Source organism: Leuciscus leuciscus (assembly GCF_965113295.1).
Source record: "Leuciscus leuciscus genome assembly, chromosome: 11".
In the NCBI taxonomy this organism is placed as follows: domain Eukaryota; kingdom Metazoa; phylum Chordata; class Actinopteri; order Cypriniformes; family Leuciscidae; genus Leuciscus; species Leuciscus leuciscus.
The window spans coordinates 32851483-32867215 of NC_138735.1; the positions used below are offsets into that span (position 1 = coordinate 32851483).

At 38.2% G+C, this 15733-nt stretch overlaps 1 protein-coding gene across 1 annotated transcript in view; it reads right to left on the minus strand.

Moving 5' to 3' along the window:
- sspo (SCO-spondin) overlaps positions 1–15733 on the minus strand; it is a gene marked incomplete at its 5' end in the record, with an annotated part of 155039 nt that overhangs the window by 75954 nt on the left and 63352 nt on the right. Inside the window, 13 exon segments of the mRNA XM_082183265.1 lie at positions 2728–2819; positions 5006–5131; positions 5656–5785; positions 6585–6707; positions 7228–7419; positions 8361–8525; positions 8618–8758; positions 9798–9953; positions 10155–10397; positions 11866–12007; positions 13063–13276; positions 15281–15401; positions 15498–15519. Coding sequence (XP_082039391.1) covers positions 2728–2819; positions 5006–5131; positions 5656–5785; positions 6585–6707; positions 7228–7419; positions 8361–8525; positions 8618–8758; positions 9798–9953; positions 10155–10397; positions 11866–12007; positions 13063–13276; positions 15281–15401; positions 15498–15519 — 1867 coding nt within the window.

The following is a 15733-nucleotide window of genomic DNA, read 5'->3' on the forward strand; positions in this document are numbered from 1 at the left end:
AACACTGAGCGGCAGAAACACTGAGAGACAGAAACACTGAGAGGCAGAAACACAGAGACAGAAACACTGAGCGGCAGAAACACTGAGAGGCAGAAACACTGAGAGGCAGAAACACTGAGCGGCAGAAACACTGAGAGGCAGAAACACTGAGCGGCAGAAACACTGAGAGACAGAAACACTGAGCGGCAGAAACACTGAGACAGAAACACTGAGCGGCAGAAACACTGAGACAGAAACACTGAGCGGCAGAAACACTGAGACAGAAACACTGAGCGGCAGAAACACTGAGCGGCAGAAACACTGAGACAGAAACACTGAGCGGCAGAAACACTGAGACAGAAACACTGAGCGGCAGAAACACTGAGACAGAAACACTGAGCGGCAGAAACACAGCGGCAGAAACACTGAGCGACAGAAACACTGAGCGGCAGAAACACTGAGAGACAGAAACACTGAGCGGCAGAAACACTGAGCGGCAGAAACACTGAGAGACAGAAACACTGAGAGGCAGAAACACTGAGAGGCAGAAACACTGAGAGACAGAAACACTGAGAGACAGAAACACTGAGCGGCAGAAACACTGAGCGGCAGAAACACTGAGAGGCAGAAACACTGAGAGGCAGAAACACTGAGAGGCAGAAACACTGAGCAGCAGAAACACTGAGAGACAGAAACACTGAGAGACAGAAACACTGAGAGACAGAAACACTGAGCGGCAGAAACACTGAGAGACAGAAACACTGAGAGACAGAAACACTGAGTGGCAGAAACACTGAGTGGCAGAAACACTGAGCGGCAGAAACACTGAGTGGCAGAAACACTGAGTGGCAGAAACACTGAGCGGCAGAAACACTGAGCGGCAGAAACACTGAGTGGCAGAAACACTGAGCGGCAGAAACACTGAGCGGCAGAAACACTGAGCGGCAGAAACACTGAGTGGCAGAAACACTGAGAGACAGAAACACTGAGCGGCAGAAACACTGAGTGGCAGAAACACTGAGTGGCAGAAACACTGAGCGGCAGAAACACTGAGAGACAGAAACACTGAGAGGCAGAAACACTGAGCGGCAGAAACACTGAGTGGCAGAAACACTGAGTGGCAGAAACACTGAGAGACAGAAACACTGAGAGGCAGAAACACTGAGTGGCAGAAACACTGAGAGACAGAAACACTGAGAGACAGAAACACTGAGTGGCAGAAACACTGAGCGGCAGAAACACTGAGAGACAGAAACACTGAGCGGCAGAAACACTGAGCGGCAGAAACACTGAGAGACAGAAACACTGAGCGGCAGAAACACTGAGAGACAGAAACACTGAGAGACAGAAACACTGAGCGGCAGAAACACTGAGAGACAGAAACACTGAGCGGCAGAAACACTGAGAGACAGAAACACTGAGAGACAGAAACACTGAGAGACAGAAACACTGAGCGACAGAAACACTGAGCGGCAGAAACACTGAGAGACAGAAACACTGAGCGACAGAAACACTGAGAGACAGAAACACTGAGCGGCAGAAACACTGAGAGACAGAAACACTGAGAGACAGAAACACTGAGAGGCAGAAACACTGAGCGGCAGAAACACTGAGAGACAGAAACACTGAGAGACAGAAACACTGAGAGACAGAAACACTGAGCGACAGAAACACTGAGAGACAGAAACACTGAGAGACAGAGACACTGAGCGGCAGAAACACTAAGAGACAGAAACACTGAGCGGCAGAAACACTGAGAGACAGAAACACTGAGCGGCAGAAACACTGAGAGACAGAAACACTGAGAGACAGAGACACTGAGCGGCAGAAACACTGAGAGACAGAAACACTGAGAGACAGAGACACTGAGCGGCAGAAACACTAAGAGACAGAAACACTGAGTGGCAGAAACACTGAGAGACAGAAACACTGAGAGACAGAAACACTGAGAGACAGAAACACTGAGAGACAGAAACACTGAGAGACAGAAACACTGAGCGGCAGAAACACTGAGAGACAGAAACACTGAGCGGCAGAAACACTGAGTGGCAGAAACACTGAGAGACAGAGACACTGAGCGGCAGAAACACTGAGCGGCAGAAACACTGAGAGACAGAAACACTGAGTGGCATCATTCGTTTTCAGTGTGAATGCCACGAAAAACACACTAAACACATCTAAAATGAGAAAGAGCTTTGAGATCGACTACATTTGACAATAAATCGGAGGTATAATTTAACAGACGGTTGTGATGTTAAATAAAGCTTGCAACATGTCAGCGGGAAACTTACAGAAACTTGCTTTTTAAAATAAACACTGACAAAAAACTACAAGTTTTAGAGCTGGACAATATGATGATATATAGGCTAAAACATTGATATGAGTGATCACATGGATTTAGACCTATATTGTATTTATATAAAGCGTTCACAGACAAATTTGCTTTATGTATTTCCCCGGTGTTGAAATCAGGCTCATATAAATGTCAGGAAACACGATTCCGGCTGCATGTCAATATCCACGGATCACTGGATCTTTGGTAAGTTGTAAGAAACACTATATCGAGTCCAACCTTTAGTTTAAACTGATAATCGTTTGTTTTACTCGTGTTTTCTCAGTTTCCTCTATTAAATCCAGTCAGTCAGCAGCTCTTCTGCAACTCAGGCCGGCTGAGGGAGTGTGTTCCCGTGGGAGAGTGACGTCAGTGCATAACCTCTATTTAACACTGAGACTGTAGTGAGATCTCACCGTCTGAGCAGGGAGTGAAACATCGACGGGCTTCGGTGGAGTCGCCGTCACACGGATCGACCCTCGACGCTCCCATCGGACTCAGAGGAGATCTGACCAAACATGGAAACATCATCATCAACATACAGTCATATTCATATCTGACCAAACATGGAAACATCATCATCAACATAGAGTCATATTCATATCTGACCAAACATTGAAACATCATCATCAACATACAGTCATATGTTGCAAAACTCTGGAATAGTCTTCCTGATACTGTTCGTTGCTCAGGCTCGCTCTCCCAGTTTAAAACTAGATTAAAGTCGCATCTCTTCAGCCAGGCATTCATATAATATTTTTAATCTTACAGTTCAAACTACAATCCGGCCTCTAGCTCATAAATGCCAGAAGAGAACTGGCCCCCGACTGAGCCTGGGTTCTCCCAAGGTTTTTTTTTCTCCATTAGGTCACCTGATGGAGTTTTAGGACACCATTAGGTCACTTGATGGAGTTTTAGGACACCATTAGGTCACCTGATGGAGTTTTAGGACACCATTAGGTCACTTGATGGAGTTTTTCGGTTCCTTGCCACTGTTGCCTTTGGCTTGCTCAGTTGGGGATATTTTGGGGATATTTAATTTTATTTGATCAATCAATAAATTCCACTAGAAACAAACCTTGTTGTATTATTTTAATTTAATACTGTGAAGCTGCTTTGATACAATCTGTATTGTGAAAAGCGCTATACAAATATACTTGACTTGACTCATATTCATATCTGCTGAAACATGGAAACATCATCATCAACATATAGTCATATTCATATCTGACCAAACATGGAAATATCATCATCAACATATAATCATATTCATATCTGACCAAACATGGAAACATCATCATCAACATAGAGTCATATTCATATCTGACCAAACATGGAAACATCATCATCAACATAGAGTCATATTCATATCTGACCAAACATGGAAACATCATCATCAACATAGAGTCATATTCAGGGTTATTCTTTGGGATTCACTTTTGGGTCATTGACTTGACACCGGTTGACTTGACACCGGTTTTGTGTGTCTGACCTATTTAGTTATTTAAAACATTAAAATATAATTCGTACAAGAATGACTAGAATTGCCTCTACTAATTTCTGAACATTTTAATAGTTTTTGGACTTCAAAAATGTATTGTTGGTGGAACAGTCCTGAGAAAACGAGAGGAAAAAATCCAGTTAACAAGCTAAAATTATTTTATTATTTATTTATTTTATTTTGAAAAATCATTTACTGTAAACATGTTTTCCAAATCATTTACAATTTTAAAAAGCATATCTGAAACATGATTATTTGTTAGAAAAAAATTTAAAGAGCTTGAATAGGGCAAAAAAGTGCCAAATTTTCTTTCTTTCCTCTGTGATAAATAATTAAATGATTTGCCTTTTTTTTTAACAATTTTTAATAAGAAGCCTAAATGCATAATGCTTAAGTAATCAACATGACTTTATTGTGAAAATTTAAAGGGGACTTCATTTACATATTTAGTTATTATTTTATTTAGCATTTATTTATTGATAATTTTTTTTAAGAAAAATGGTAAATAGTCTTAGAATGTTTAATTATACTAGTGTTTTTGTGTGTTATTTTTTTGTTTTTGTTTTTGGATAGTAATAAAAAACATATTTTCTTGCTTGTTTTTGATAGCCTGGGTTTCCCCATGCTGCCTTGCTTGCAGCGCGATTTTATTCACGCTGCTAGGCAGCCTGGACACCATGGACCAGATTTTCACAGAACGGGGAGGGAGCAGCAAGACGATGACGACACCGAAGCAGTTTGTTTATATCTATGGATCCAACATGGCATCAGACTCAACGTTACCTTCTACCCTCATGTTTATCTTGCACAAACGGTAATATTCGCTAAACGCCATCGTGTACAAATAAATCTTTGACCCATCGTCTTTTTCCTCGTCGAATTTCTGTCGCTCTACATATGTCATCTGGTATAATTGAAGCGATTGGCTATGAGGTACGTACAGGCGCATTTGATAGACATGCATAGCGCCCAATAAACGGCTCTGGACATTCGTAAACCACGCCTCAAATACGAGAAAATGAACATGTGGTTCCCAGACCAAGTCTCAAATGAGACTTGGTCTGACGTTAGCCAGGCTATGTTTTTGATAAAAAAAAATTTAAACAAATGGAAATTATTACTTGTGTTGTACATGCACATCAAATCCCACAGAATATAACTTTAATAGATGTTTGATTAATAAGTCAGTCCACCTGTAACGGTGCTGGATTCCCATCCCACAGCTGCTGTCACATGACGTCCATGAAGACCAGGCCGACCAATCACAGCGAGCGACACAGCTGGACTCATCACATGTGACACGCCCGTCTTTACACACACTGCATGATTGGATAAAACGACATGACATGCATTTACAGTATTACATGCTGCCATATGTGACCCAGGACCATAACACCAGTCACAAGGGTTGTGATGAGATTTATACATCATCTGAAAGCTGAATAAATAAGCTTTCCATTGATTTATGGTTTGTTATTGATAGGACAATATTTGGCTGAGATACAACTATTGAAAATCTGGAATCTGAGGGTGCAAAAAAATCGAAACATTGAGAAAATCTCCTTTAAAGTTGTGCATTATGTTGGCGATTGTGCAGCATTCACTCACACAAATAAATGTGTTATATATTTACGGTAGGAAATTTACAAAATATCTTCATGGAACATGATCTTTACTTAATATCCTAATGATTTTCGGCATAAAAGAAAAATGTATAATTTTGACCCATACAGTGTATTGTTGGCTATTGCCACAGATATACCCGTGCGACTCCAGACTGGTGACGTGATCCAGGGTCTCATATAATCAGAAGAAATGTTGAAAAGCATGTGAATCTCCTGACCATGTGCTGCAGATGCTGGTTCTGACTTCACGTCCCGGCTGGATGAACGAACCTTCCCACACACACTCACATTCACTGACGTCGACACAACGTCCATCTTGTAGGAAGAGCCCAGGAGGACAATAACATCCTAACCAACACGAGAACCACACACACTTAATCCATATATAAATCATAGTATCATTTCTCTTTTGCTCTTTCTCTGTTTAATCATTATTATTAAAACACTACATTAAAATAATTGGTAACACTTTATTTGGTTACACTTTATTTTAAGGTGTCATTGTTACTGTGTAATTATATACTTAAGTACTGAGTAATAGTAATTAACTACATGTACTTACTATAGGGTTAGGGTAGGATTAGGGTTTGGTTGAGGGTTAGTTGCATGTAATTATGCATAATTTACTGTTATTACTGTGGTAAGTACATGTGACATATGTAACAAGGACACTCCTTGTTACATGTTACATATATGTACAGTAGTAATAACTATAAATTGTGAATAATTACATGCAACTAACTATAAACCAACCCATTTAAGTGAGTACATGTAGTTAATTATTACATAGCACATAAATGTATAATTACACTGTAACACGGACACCTTAAAATAAAGTGTAACCCATAAGCATAATGTGTGTGTGTATATATATATATATATATTATATATGTACTTTATTAAATATATATATATATATATATATATATAAAAAAAATAGTAATTGTAATAAAAAAAAAAAAGAACATTTAATAAATTATATTAATATTAATTATCATAATAATTATTTATTTATTTGATTTCACATTAAATTAAATCAATATATAAAACATTAGAGATACAATACACAAACGAGGACGATACATGATGTCTGAGTGCACTGGGTAATGGTGATGATTGATTTCAGTCTGGGAATGATGGGATGTACCTGTAGTGCAGTTTAATGTGCAGTTCCTCTCGGAGTGGAGGTCAGAGCAGGTCACATGACACGCGTCCATGTTTCCAGACACACAGTCCGACTCTTTAACCAGAACCATTCCTCCTGTGCAACCTGAGGCTCAACAGAAGAGATCAACAGATCAACATCTTCTAAATCACAGGATAAGGACATGTAGCATAATGCTCAAATATAACTATATATGAGACCCCGATCACGTCACCAGTCTCGAGTCGCACGGGTATCTCTGTGGCAATAGCCAACAATACATTGTATGGGTCATAATTATCGATTTTTCTTTTATGCCAAAAATCATTAGGATATTAAGTAAAGATCATGTTCCATGAAGATATTTTGTAAATTTCCTACCGTAAATATATAAAACATTTATTTGTGTGAGTGAATGCTGCACAATCGCCAACATAAATGCACAACTTTAAAGGAGATTTTCTCAATGTTTTGATTTTTCTCAGATTCCAGATGTTCAATAGTTGTATCTCGGCCAAATATTGTCCTATCCTAACAAACCACACATCAATGGAAAGCTTATTTATTCAGCTTTCATGTTGACACTTGTGACTGGTTTTGTGGTCCAGGGTCACATATAATCATGCATGTCGATGTGAAGTCTGACCGCTCTGTGTGTCCGTGGTTGTCCCGCAGGAGTGTGTGTTACACGCGTGTGTTTGTCTGCTCATCCCGTCACAGTCTCTCCCGCTGTTCTTGGGCGGAGGGTTTGAGCAGGTCCTGTTCCTCACCATCAGTCCTCCACCACACGCCACGCCACAGTCTGACCACTGCGTCCAGTCTGACCACTGACCGTCCACTGGGACACAGAGAACACCAGTGCGTTACAGTCAGCACTGCGCTCGTTACACAGGGTTTGCACAAGGAGCTTAAAGTGCTTGAATTCAACTTTTGAAATGCAAGTCCTGGAAAACCCATGAAAACAGCCATATTTATGAAAAAGTACTTGAAAAGTGCTTGAATTATTGAAAGACAATATACAGTATGTGAAAATAGTACTTTCCTGCAGCTCAAACAGTAGAGTGTTGGCGCTTGTAATGCCAAGGTCATGGGTTTGATTCCCAGGGAAAGCAACAACTGATAAGAATGTAAATGTGTACCTTGAAATGTAATGTAAGTCGCTTTAGATAAAAGCGTCTGCCAAATGCATAAATGTAAATGTGTTTAACTTTATCGGTGAAACAATCTTTTCACACAAAATTAACACTGCAGCTCGTCTGATATAGAGTCATTTCTCATGGCTATGAGTGTGATATTGCTCATAAATATCCAAGTATATGATACAGCTTTCATTCTTCAGGTCCACGGGGGGATATATATTCAGTTTCTTTTCTTTTTTTCACAGTATTCAGTCAATGGTGAAAGTTCCCGCAGTCATTGCATCTGCTGCACTTTATTTGTACCGTTTTGTTTTATTAGTTTATTTTCATTTGTCTATTTACCTTTTTTTTTATAATTTGAAGATAATAAACAGGGGTGCACATAAGTGGTTCACAGGTGTGCATGTGCAAACAAAATAAAAGTCCTTAAAAGTCCTGGAATTTGATTTTACAGTATCTGTACGAACCAGTATTCAGATTTTAAATGCATTATTGGTGGTGTGTTTGTACCTGGACAGGCCTCGGATCAATATGTTATATATATGCATTATTGGTGGTGTGTTTGTTCCTGGACAGGCCTTGAACCAGTATGTTATATATTATATGTTATATATATGCATTATTGGTGGTGTGTTTGTACCTGGACAGGCCTGTATGAAACAGGGCCGGCTGTCGAACTGAGCTCCGCCACAGGATCCACCGGGTCGAGCGTCTCTCATGATGTTCCTCTGCCGGAAGAGTGAACCCAGTCCACACGATACACTACACCGACTCCAGGACGTCCAGGGAGACAGAACACAGTCGACTGGAGGACACACACACACACACACACACACACATCTCAATCCCACAATCCACCTGACCTGAAACTGACCTGAGATGTGTGTGTGGACTCACAGCAGTCGTTCTCATCCGAGCCGTCGGCACAGTCCCGGTGGAGGTCACATCTCTGATCTGAGCTCACACACTCGCCGCTCCAGCAGCTGAACTGTTTGGAGGAGCAGATATCGGGCAGCAGGGGGCGCTGTGTGACCGGGCCTGAGGAGAGAGAGAGAGATCCAGACTCACTTCATCACAGGGTCAGTGAATCAATGTGTGTCAGCGCGTTCAAATCAGAGTCTAAAGTCAAGTGACATACAAATGAGAAATGCTCTAGAGAATATTCAACTTGTAATGAAATAGACTAAATAAAAATAACAATAAAAAATTTAAAAAAAATAAAAATAAAAATAAAATGAATAAATAAAAAAATAAAAATAAAATAAAAAATAAATAAATAAAAATAAATAAATAAAATAAAATAAAATAAAATAAAATAAAATAAAATAAAATAAAATAAAATAAAATAAAATAAAATAAAATAAAATAAAATAAAATAAAATAAAATAAAATAAAATAATGGCAAAGACAGCACAGGGTGAAAAATCTGACAAATATATTTAAATAAAAAAATTTAATCTAAAAATACAAAAATGTTACAAAGAGTCTGTAGTCATAATTAATTCATTTTTTCTACAAAAAAACTATCTAACATTAGAGGACTGGCATTAAGTGTTTGTTTGAGAATAACTAAACTAACTAAACTAACTTGCATGATCAGAATTCAGATATATTTGAGGATTCATTTACAAATTTTTGTTATGCGTTTAGTCATTTTATTACCCATATCAACATTTAAATTTAAATCCTAAAATAAAATTAAATGTAAATAACAAATATAAATGTATTAAATATTTCAATTTAGCTTCAATATATATTTTTTTACTTTTTGTTTTAGTAATTTTAGTACTTTGATAAAATTTATTTGATTTCACTTTATTGTTGGCAACGTTTCTAATTTTCATTTGAATTTTTTATTTTTTTTCATATATTTTATTTGATTTCAGCTATATTGAAATTTCTGAAAACAAGTTTTAATAGTTTTAGGTTTATCATTACCCATAATAACTCTGCTTCAAGATCTACTATTTTAAAGTGGTAACTGGTATAAATTAGTATTAGCTTGTAGCTTGACATGCCGTTTCTACATAACTTCCTCAACACTGACATGTAATTAATAAACATGCTTTATTTTTACCACAGCGATCTTCGTCTGAGCCGTCGGGACAGTCCTCGTGTCCGTCACACACCAGCACAGCTTCAACACAGCCAAACGTCCTGCAGGAAATCTGTCCTTCCACACACAGAACTCTGGGTAAACCATCATCATACGGTGTAGATGTTTCCCAGAACCCTTGAAAAAAGTAAAGAAATGGTTTGAAAAGCATTTACGTTTGCAATTCTGAAAACGTTTGTACGTCTGAAAAAGACGTACTGTTAAATGTATCAAAAATGCATCATAGTTTATTTGTGTTGCACCAAAAACATACTCAAGTACACTTTTAATACATTTAATAGTACGTCTTTTTCAGCTGGGAAACTCAGGAACACGCACCTGTCCTGGGTGTGCTCCGAATATGAAGGCCTGGATGTCCCGTGGGACTGACACCAGGTGGCGCTGTTGTAATGTGTGGAGCCACTCCCGGGCTCCCGTCCTGTGGACTCCTGGTGTGAAGTCCTGGAGGTCCAGATGTGAAGTTATAGTGACTGGGATGTCCCGTTGGTCCCGTGTGGTTCTGTAATCCCGGTCCACCAGGTGGCGCTGTGGTCACTTCACTACTGGGTGTGACCAACTCATCTGACAAGAACGAACATATATGTTGATATGATACAATGCGTAATATTGTATATTATACATTATATAATGCTTAAAGTAATGAATGAAGTCTAAAGTAAAGAATGAAGAATATTTTGGGAGTTTTCATGATAATAAAGTACATTTCTCATTACTGGAATGTGAACATTTTTTATTTAAAATGTACTAATTTCAATAAACGCATTAATTTGTAAGTATATTGCATGCATAGATCAAAGTGTTATTAATGTTGGCTATTTACTCATTCACAAATATATTTAAAATAATTATATTATTTAACAAATATATTCAAATATATTAATAATAACAATATAAAATTAATTAATTAAATTAATAAAAAATGATATTGTCATATATATACACGTGTGTGTGTGTGAGTTTGTATGTTTGTGTGTGTGTGTGTGTGTGTGTGTGTGTGTGTGTGTGTGTGTGTGTGTGTGTGTGTGTGTGTAAAAAATTGTAATAATAAGTAAAAAAATAAAAATAAACAACAAAAATTACTAAACCTTTAAAAAAGGAGAATATAAAATATTCATAATTTCATTCATAATTTCATAAATTCATAACAACTCATAATTGTTTTATTAAAAGCTATAATATGACATCATAGTTTGATATTTAAATGTGTTTAATTGTCATGAAAATAATGTCACAATGTAAAAAAAAAATATTTCTTTAAATAAAAAAATTGTATCCAAAAAATCCCATTTCTTTTTTTCTTGTTTATACTGGTATGAAACACGACCTGGACACTTGATTCACCCAGGTCTCTAAGGCCCCGTCCACACTACTGCGTTTTAGTTTAGAAACGGAGAATTAAAACGAATACGATCTCCGTCCACACCAGCGTTTAGCTGCGTATTAGAATTGATCTCCGTCCACATTAAAACGACTGAAAAAGCGGATCACGTGACCATTCACCAACACTGGGCATGCGCGTGCCGGTGTAAACACAACTTCATTGATAAAATGATCCCACCATGCGCTGGTTCTTCCCGGGTTAACCCAAACCCGACGCTCCATGTACGGTCGATACCGCCGCTGCACACGGGAATTGTCACAGATCGCTCGAATGATAGCTTGCCTCCGGCACATGTAGGCAGTTATAGCAGTGTAAAATACAGAATTTACTTGCACAACAGCTGCTAGCAAAGATATACGCTATGACTGATGACACCCAATCATAGAGCCGAGCGTGAGCCTCTACTAAAGTCCTCCGTTTTGACCCGTCCAGACTAAAACGCCCTCCGGAGATTCAAAACGAAAAACGGGTCGGCAGCGTTTCTAAACTTCTCCATTTTGGGTCTCCGTTTTTGCCGTTTTAGTGTGGACGGGAGGTGCAAACGTAGCAAAAGGTCTCCGTTTTTAAATGAAAACGCAGTAGTGTGGACGGGGCCTAAGAGGCAATGCAACCTAAAGAATCCTAGATAACCCTAAACTCCAGTCATACCTCCTCGACAGCCCAGGACTTCCACTCGCAGATAGAAAGTGGGGCGAAACTCTACAGGAATGATCCGGAGAAAGCGAGCTCTGATCAGTCTGTCCAACCAGCGAGTGACAGGCGTCCGACCGACCATCCTCACCTCGAATATCTGACACACACACACACACACACACACACACACACACACACACACACACACACACACACACACACACACACACACACACACACACACACACACACACACACACACACACATCACTGTTTAAGACCATCCTCACCTCGAATATCTGACACACACACACACACACACACATCACTGTTTACTGCACTTACACATGCGTTAGATTAGTCAATCGGCTAATGTTTCCAGATCACTCTAGTGAAGTAAAGTATACTTTATTGTATTTTAAATATATACCCTTTTTCAATAGTACATTGCAAATATAATAACACAATTTTTTACTATCTTTAAATATATTACAAGTATATTAGCATCACGCTCTTACCTATTTTAACAATACAACTTTAAAATAATTGTACGTTACTATATTTTCTAAAAAATATATTTTAGAAAAATATATATTTAAAGTGAATATTCTGTTTATTTTTTAAAAGTACATTTATTTGCACTTTATTAAAAGTATTTTTTAGGTATATTTTAACTGTGAGCTGGAAATGATCATTGTAACAATGCATTGAAAGTATACTATCAAAAATACATTATAGTATACAATAATATATTTTACAAAGTATAGCTAAGTAATATTTATTTATGAATGTGCATTTGTTATTGAAGACAAAGTGTGCAATTTGTAGTATTTGGAATAAAGTATTACTGAGCATTTACTTTTTACTCAAATATAATACACTAATGATATATGACTTGTATGTTTCGAAGACACTCGTAATGAATTAACTAAATGTACTTGTAACACAAATAAAGTAAACTTTAATATCACTAATCAAGCATGTAATTAGTCTCTAAACAGGTATATATATACTTAAAGTATACTTGAAGCTGTTCCAATTTAGCACACAAAAGTAAACTAAATACACAAAGTTATGCTTTACTACAACTAAAATATACTTAGTGTGAAATGAGTTGTTCCAAATTAGCACACTTCAGGTTAACTGATCATTAACACACTGGAAGTACACTGAATTAGTCTGGCTGCAAGTATACGTTTCGGTCGGGATCACCTTCGGAGGAGAGCCTCTGTCTCCAGTCTCAGTGAAGTCGATGAAATCGGTGTGGACTAAAGCGAACGCGAGCCTGTATTTGGTGAAGTAACCCCACATGCGTTCACTGCCCTGCGTCACCACTCCAGAAATCCACGTGGGCTCCAGAAAATCCACCTGGAAATACGGATGAGGATCTCCAGGCAAAGGACTCCATCCCGGCTCCATTACCATCCTGAGGGAGACGTTAGCAAAACACACCATCAGCACGAGGATACATGGAGAATATATAGACCTGATATAAAGACCTGCAGTGTTGTGTGTAACTCATTACAAGTAACTTGAGTTACGTAATCAGATTACTTTTTCAAGTAACTAGTAAAGTAACGCATTACTTTTAAAATGTAAAACTAAATATCTGAGTTACTTTAAAAACATTTTCACATTTATTGACTGACAGCTCTCCTGTCCTCATGTTGAGAGAAATCGAAGTGCAGAGATGTGTGTGAGAGAGAGAGAGTGAGAGAGTGAGTGAGTGTGTGTGAACATGAAGGTTATTGTAGTTCTATACTAAATGTGAGTATTTACTCATCTCACTTGCACGAACAAAAAGATTCAATTTTCCTCAAAATGAATAAAAATCTGTGAAATGCAAAATCAGAATACTATGCAAATCTCCAGTAAATAAAACATACATTTTTATGTATTTAATCTCACTTTATTGACCAACGTACTTGCTTCTGACCTTCGATGATTCAGTTAAACCATAAGCAAAAATGTATATAGATTTTTTTGTTTTTATTGGTAAGGTAAGTGTTAAACTTATCCAGAATACTGAAGATTTGCTTGAGCCTCTACTGTACACTACTGTACCTCTACTGTACACTACTGTACTCTACCTATACTGTACTCTACCTCTACTGTACACTACTGTACTCTACCTCTACTGTACACTACCTCTACTGCACACTACTGTACTCTACCTCTACTGTACTCTGCCTCTACTGTACACTGCCTCTACTGTACTCTACCTCTACTGTACTCTACCTCTACTGTACACTACTGTACTCTACCTCTACTGTACTCTACCTCTACTGTACACTATTGTACTCTACCTCTACTGCACACTACTGTACTCTACTGTACACTACCTCTACTGCACACTACTGTACTCTACCTCTACTGTACACTACCTCTACTGTACACTACTGTACTCTACCTCTACTGCACACTACTGTACTCTACCTCTACTGTACACTACCTCTACTGCACACTACTGTACTCTACCTCTACTGTACACTACTGCACTGTACACTACTGTACTCTACCTATACTGTACTCTACCTCTACTGTACACTACTGTACTCTACCTCTACTGCACACTACTGTACTCTACCTCTACTGTACACTACCTCTACTGCACACTACTGTACTCTACATCTACTGTACTCTGCCTCTACTGTACTCTGTCTCTACTGTACTCTGTCTCTACTGTACACTACTGTACTCTACCTATACTGTACTCTACCTCTACTGTACACTACTGTACTCTACCTCTACTGCACACTACTGTACTCTACCTCTACTGTACACTACTGTACTCTACATCTACTGCACACTACTGTACTCTACTGCACACTACTGTACTCTACCTACCTCTATTGTACTCTACCTCTACTGTACACTACTGTACTCCATCTCTACTGAACCCTACTGTACTCTACTGTACACTATTGTATTCTACTGTACTCTACCTCTACTGTACTGTACACTACCTCTACTGTACACTGCCTCTACTGTACGCTACCTCTACTGTACGCTACCTCTACTGTACGCTACTGTACTCTACCTACCTCTATTGTACTCTACCTCTACTGTACACACGTGAATCTGCATTTCCTTCAGCCTGAGGATTATTATTTCACTTTTGGTGTGAAAGGGTCTTTACATTTGCACAAAAATATAACTTTGTTTATTATAAAAAAACAAACCCCACCCCGGTTGAAAAAAAAGTTACGCAAAAGTAATTACGCATTACTTTTACGCAAAACTGTACATAAGTAACACAATTAGTTACTTTTTAAGGTAGTAACGCAATATTGTAACGCATTACTTTTCACAGTAACTTTCCCCAACACTGAAGACCTGGTTGATTTTTTCATTTTTCTTTGTACGAATGCATCATCATCTCATCCTGCACATATTCATACAAAATCTTCATTCATTTATAAATGCTCACACATTGGGCACGATGTTGAGACGGCCCGCGTCAGCAGGATTATTCTCTCTGTACGAGGACGAGGTCAGCTGACCATAATGGACACGCCCATCCTCCAATCCCAGAGCAGAAGAGCAGACACCTGGCGATGATGTCATCATATTTTGATCAAAGAAAATCAAGCCTATTTTAGGACCATTAAAAAAATGTTTTATTCATGACTCTTCTGAGTTCCTACCTCTCTGATCAGGTCTTCCCTCCTTGGAAACGCAAAGAGACAGAAAAAATTAAACACTTAAAACACAATGCAATAATAGAAAACGACTTCTTTAAAAGAGATCACAGTTACAGTACGTCTGTAGTGCAAGTTAAACTCTATCAATGCTATTTGTACCACAATAAATATATAGAAATATTAATTAATTATTATCTTATTTATTAATGAAAATGGGGCACATTTAAGGACCTAAGATA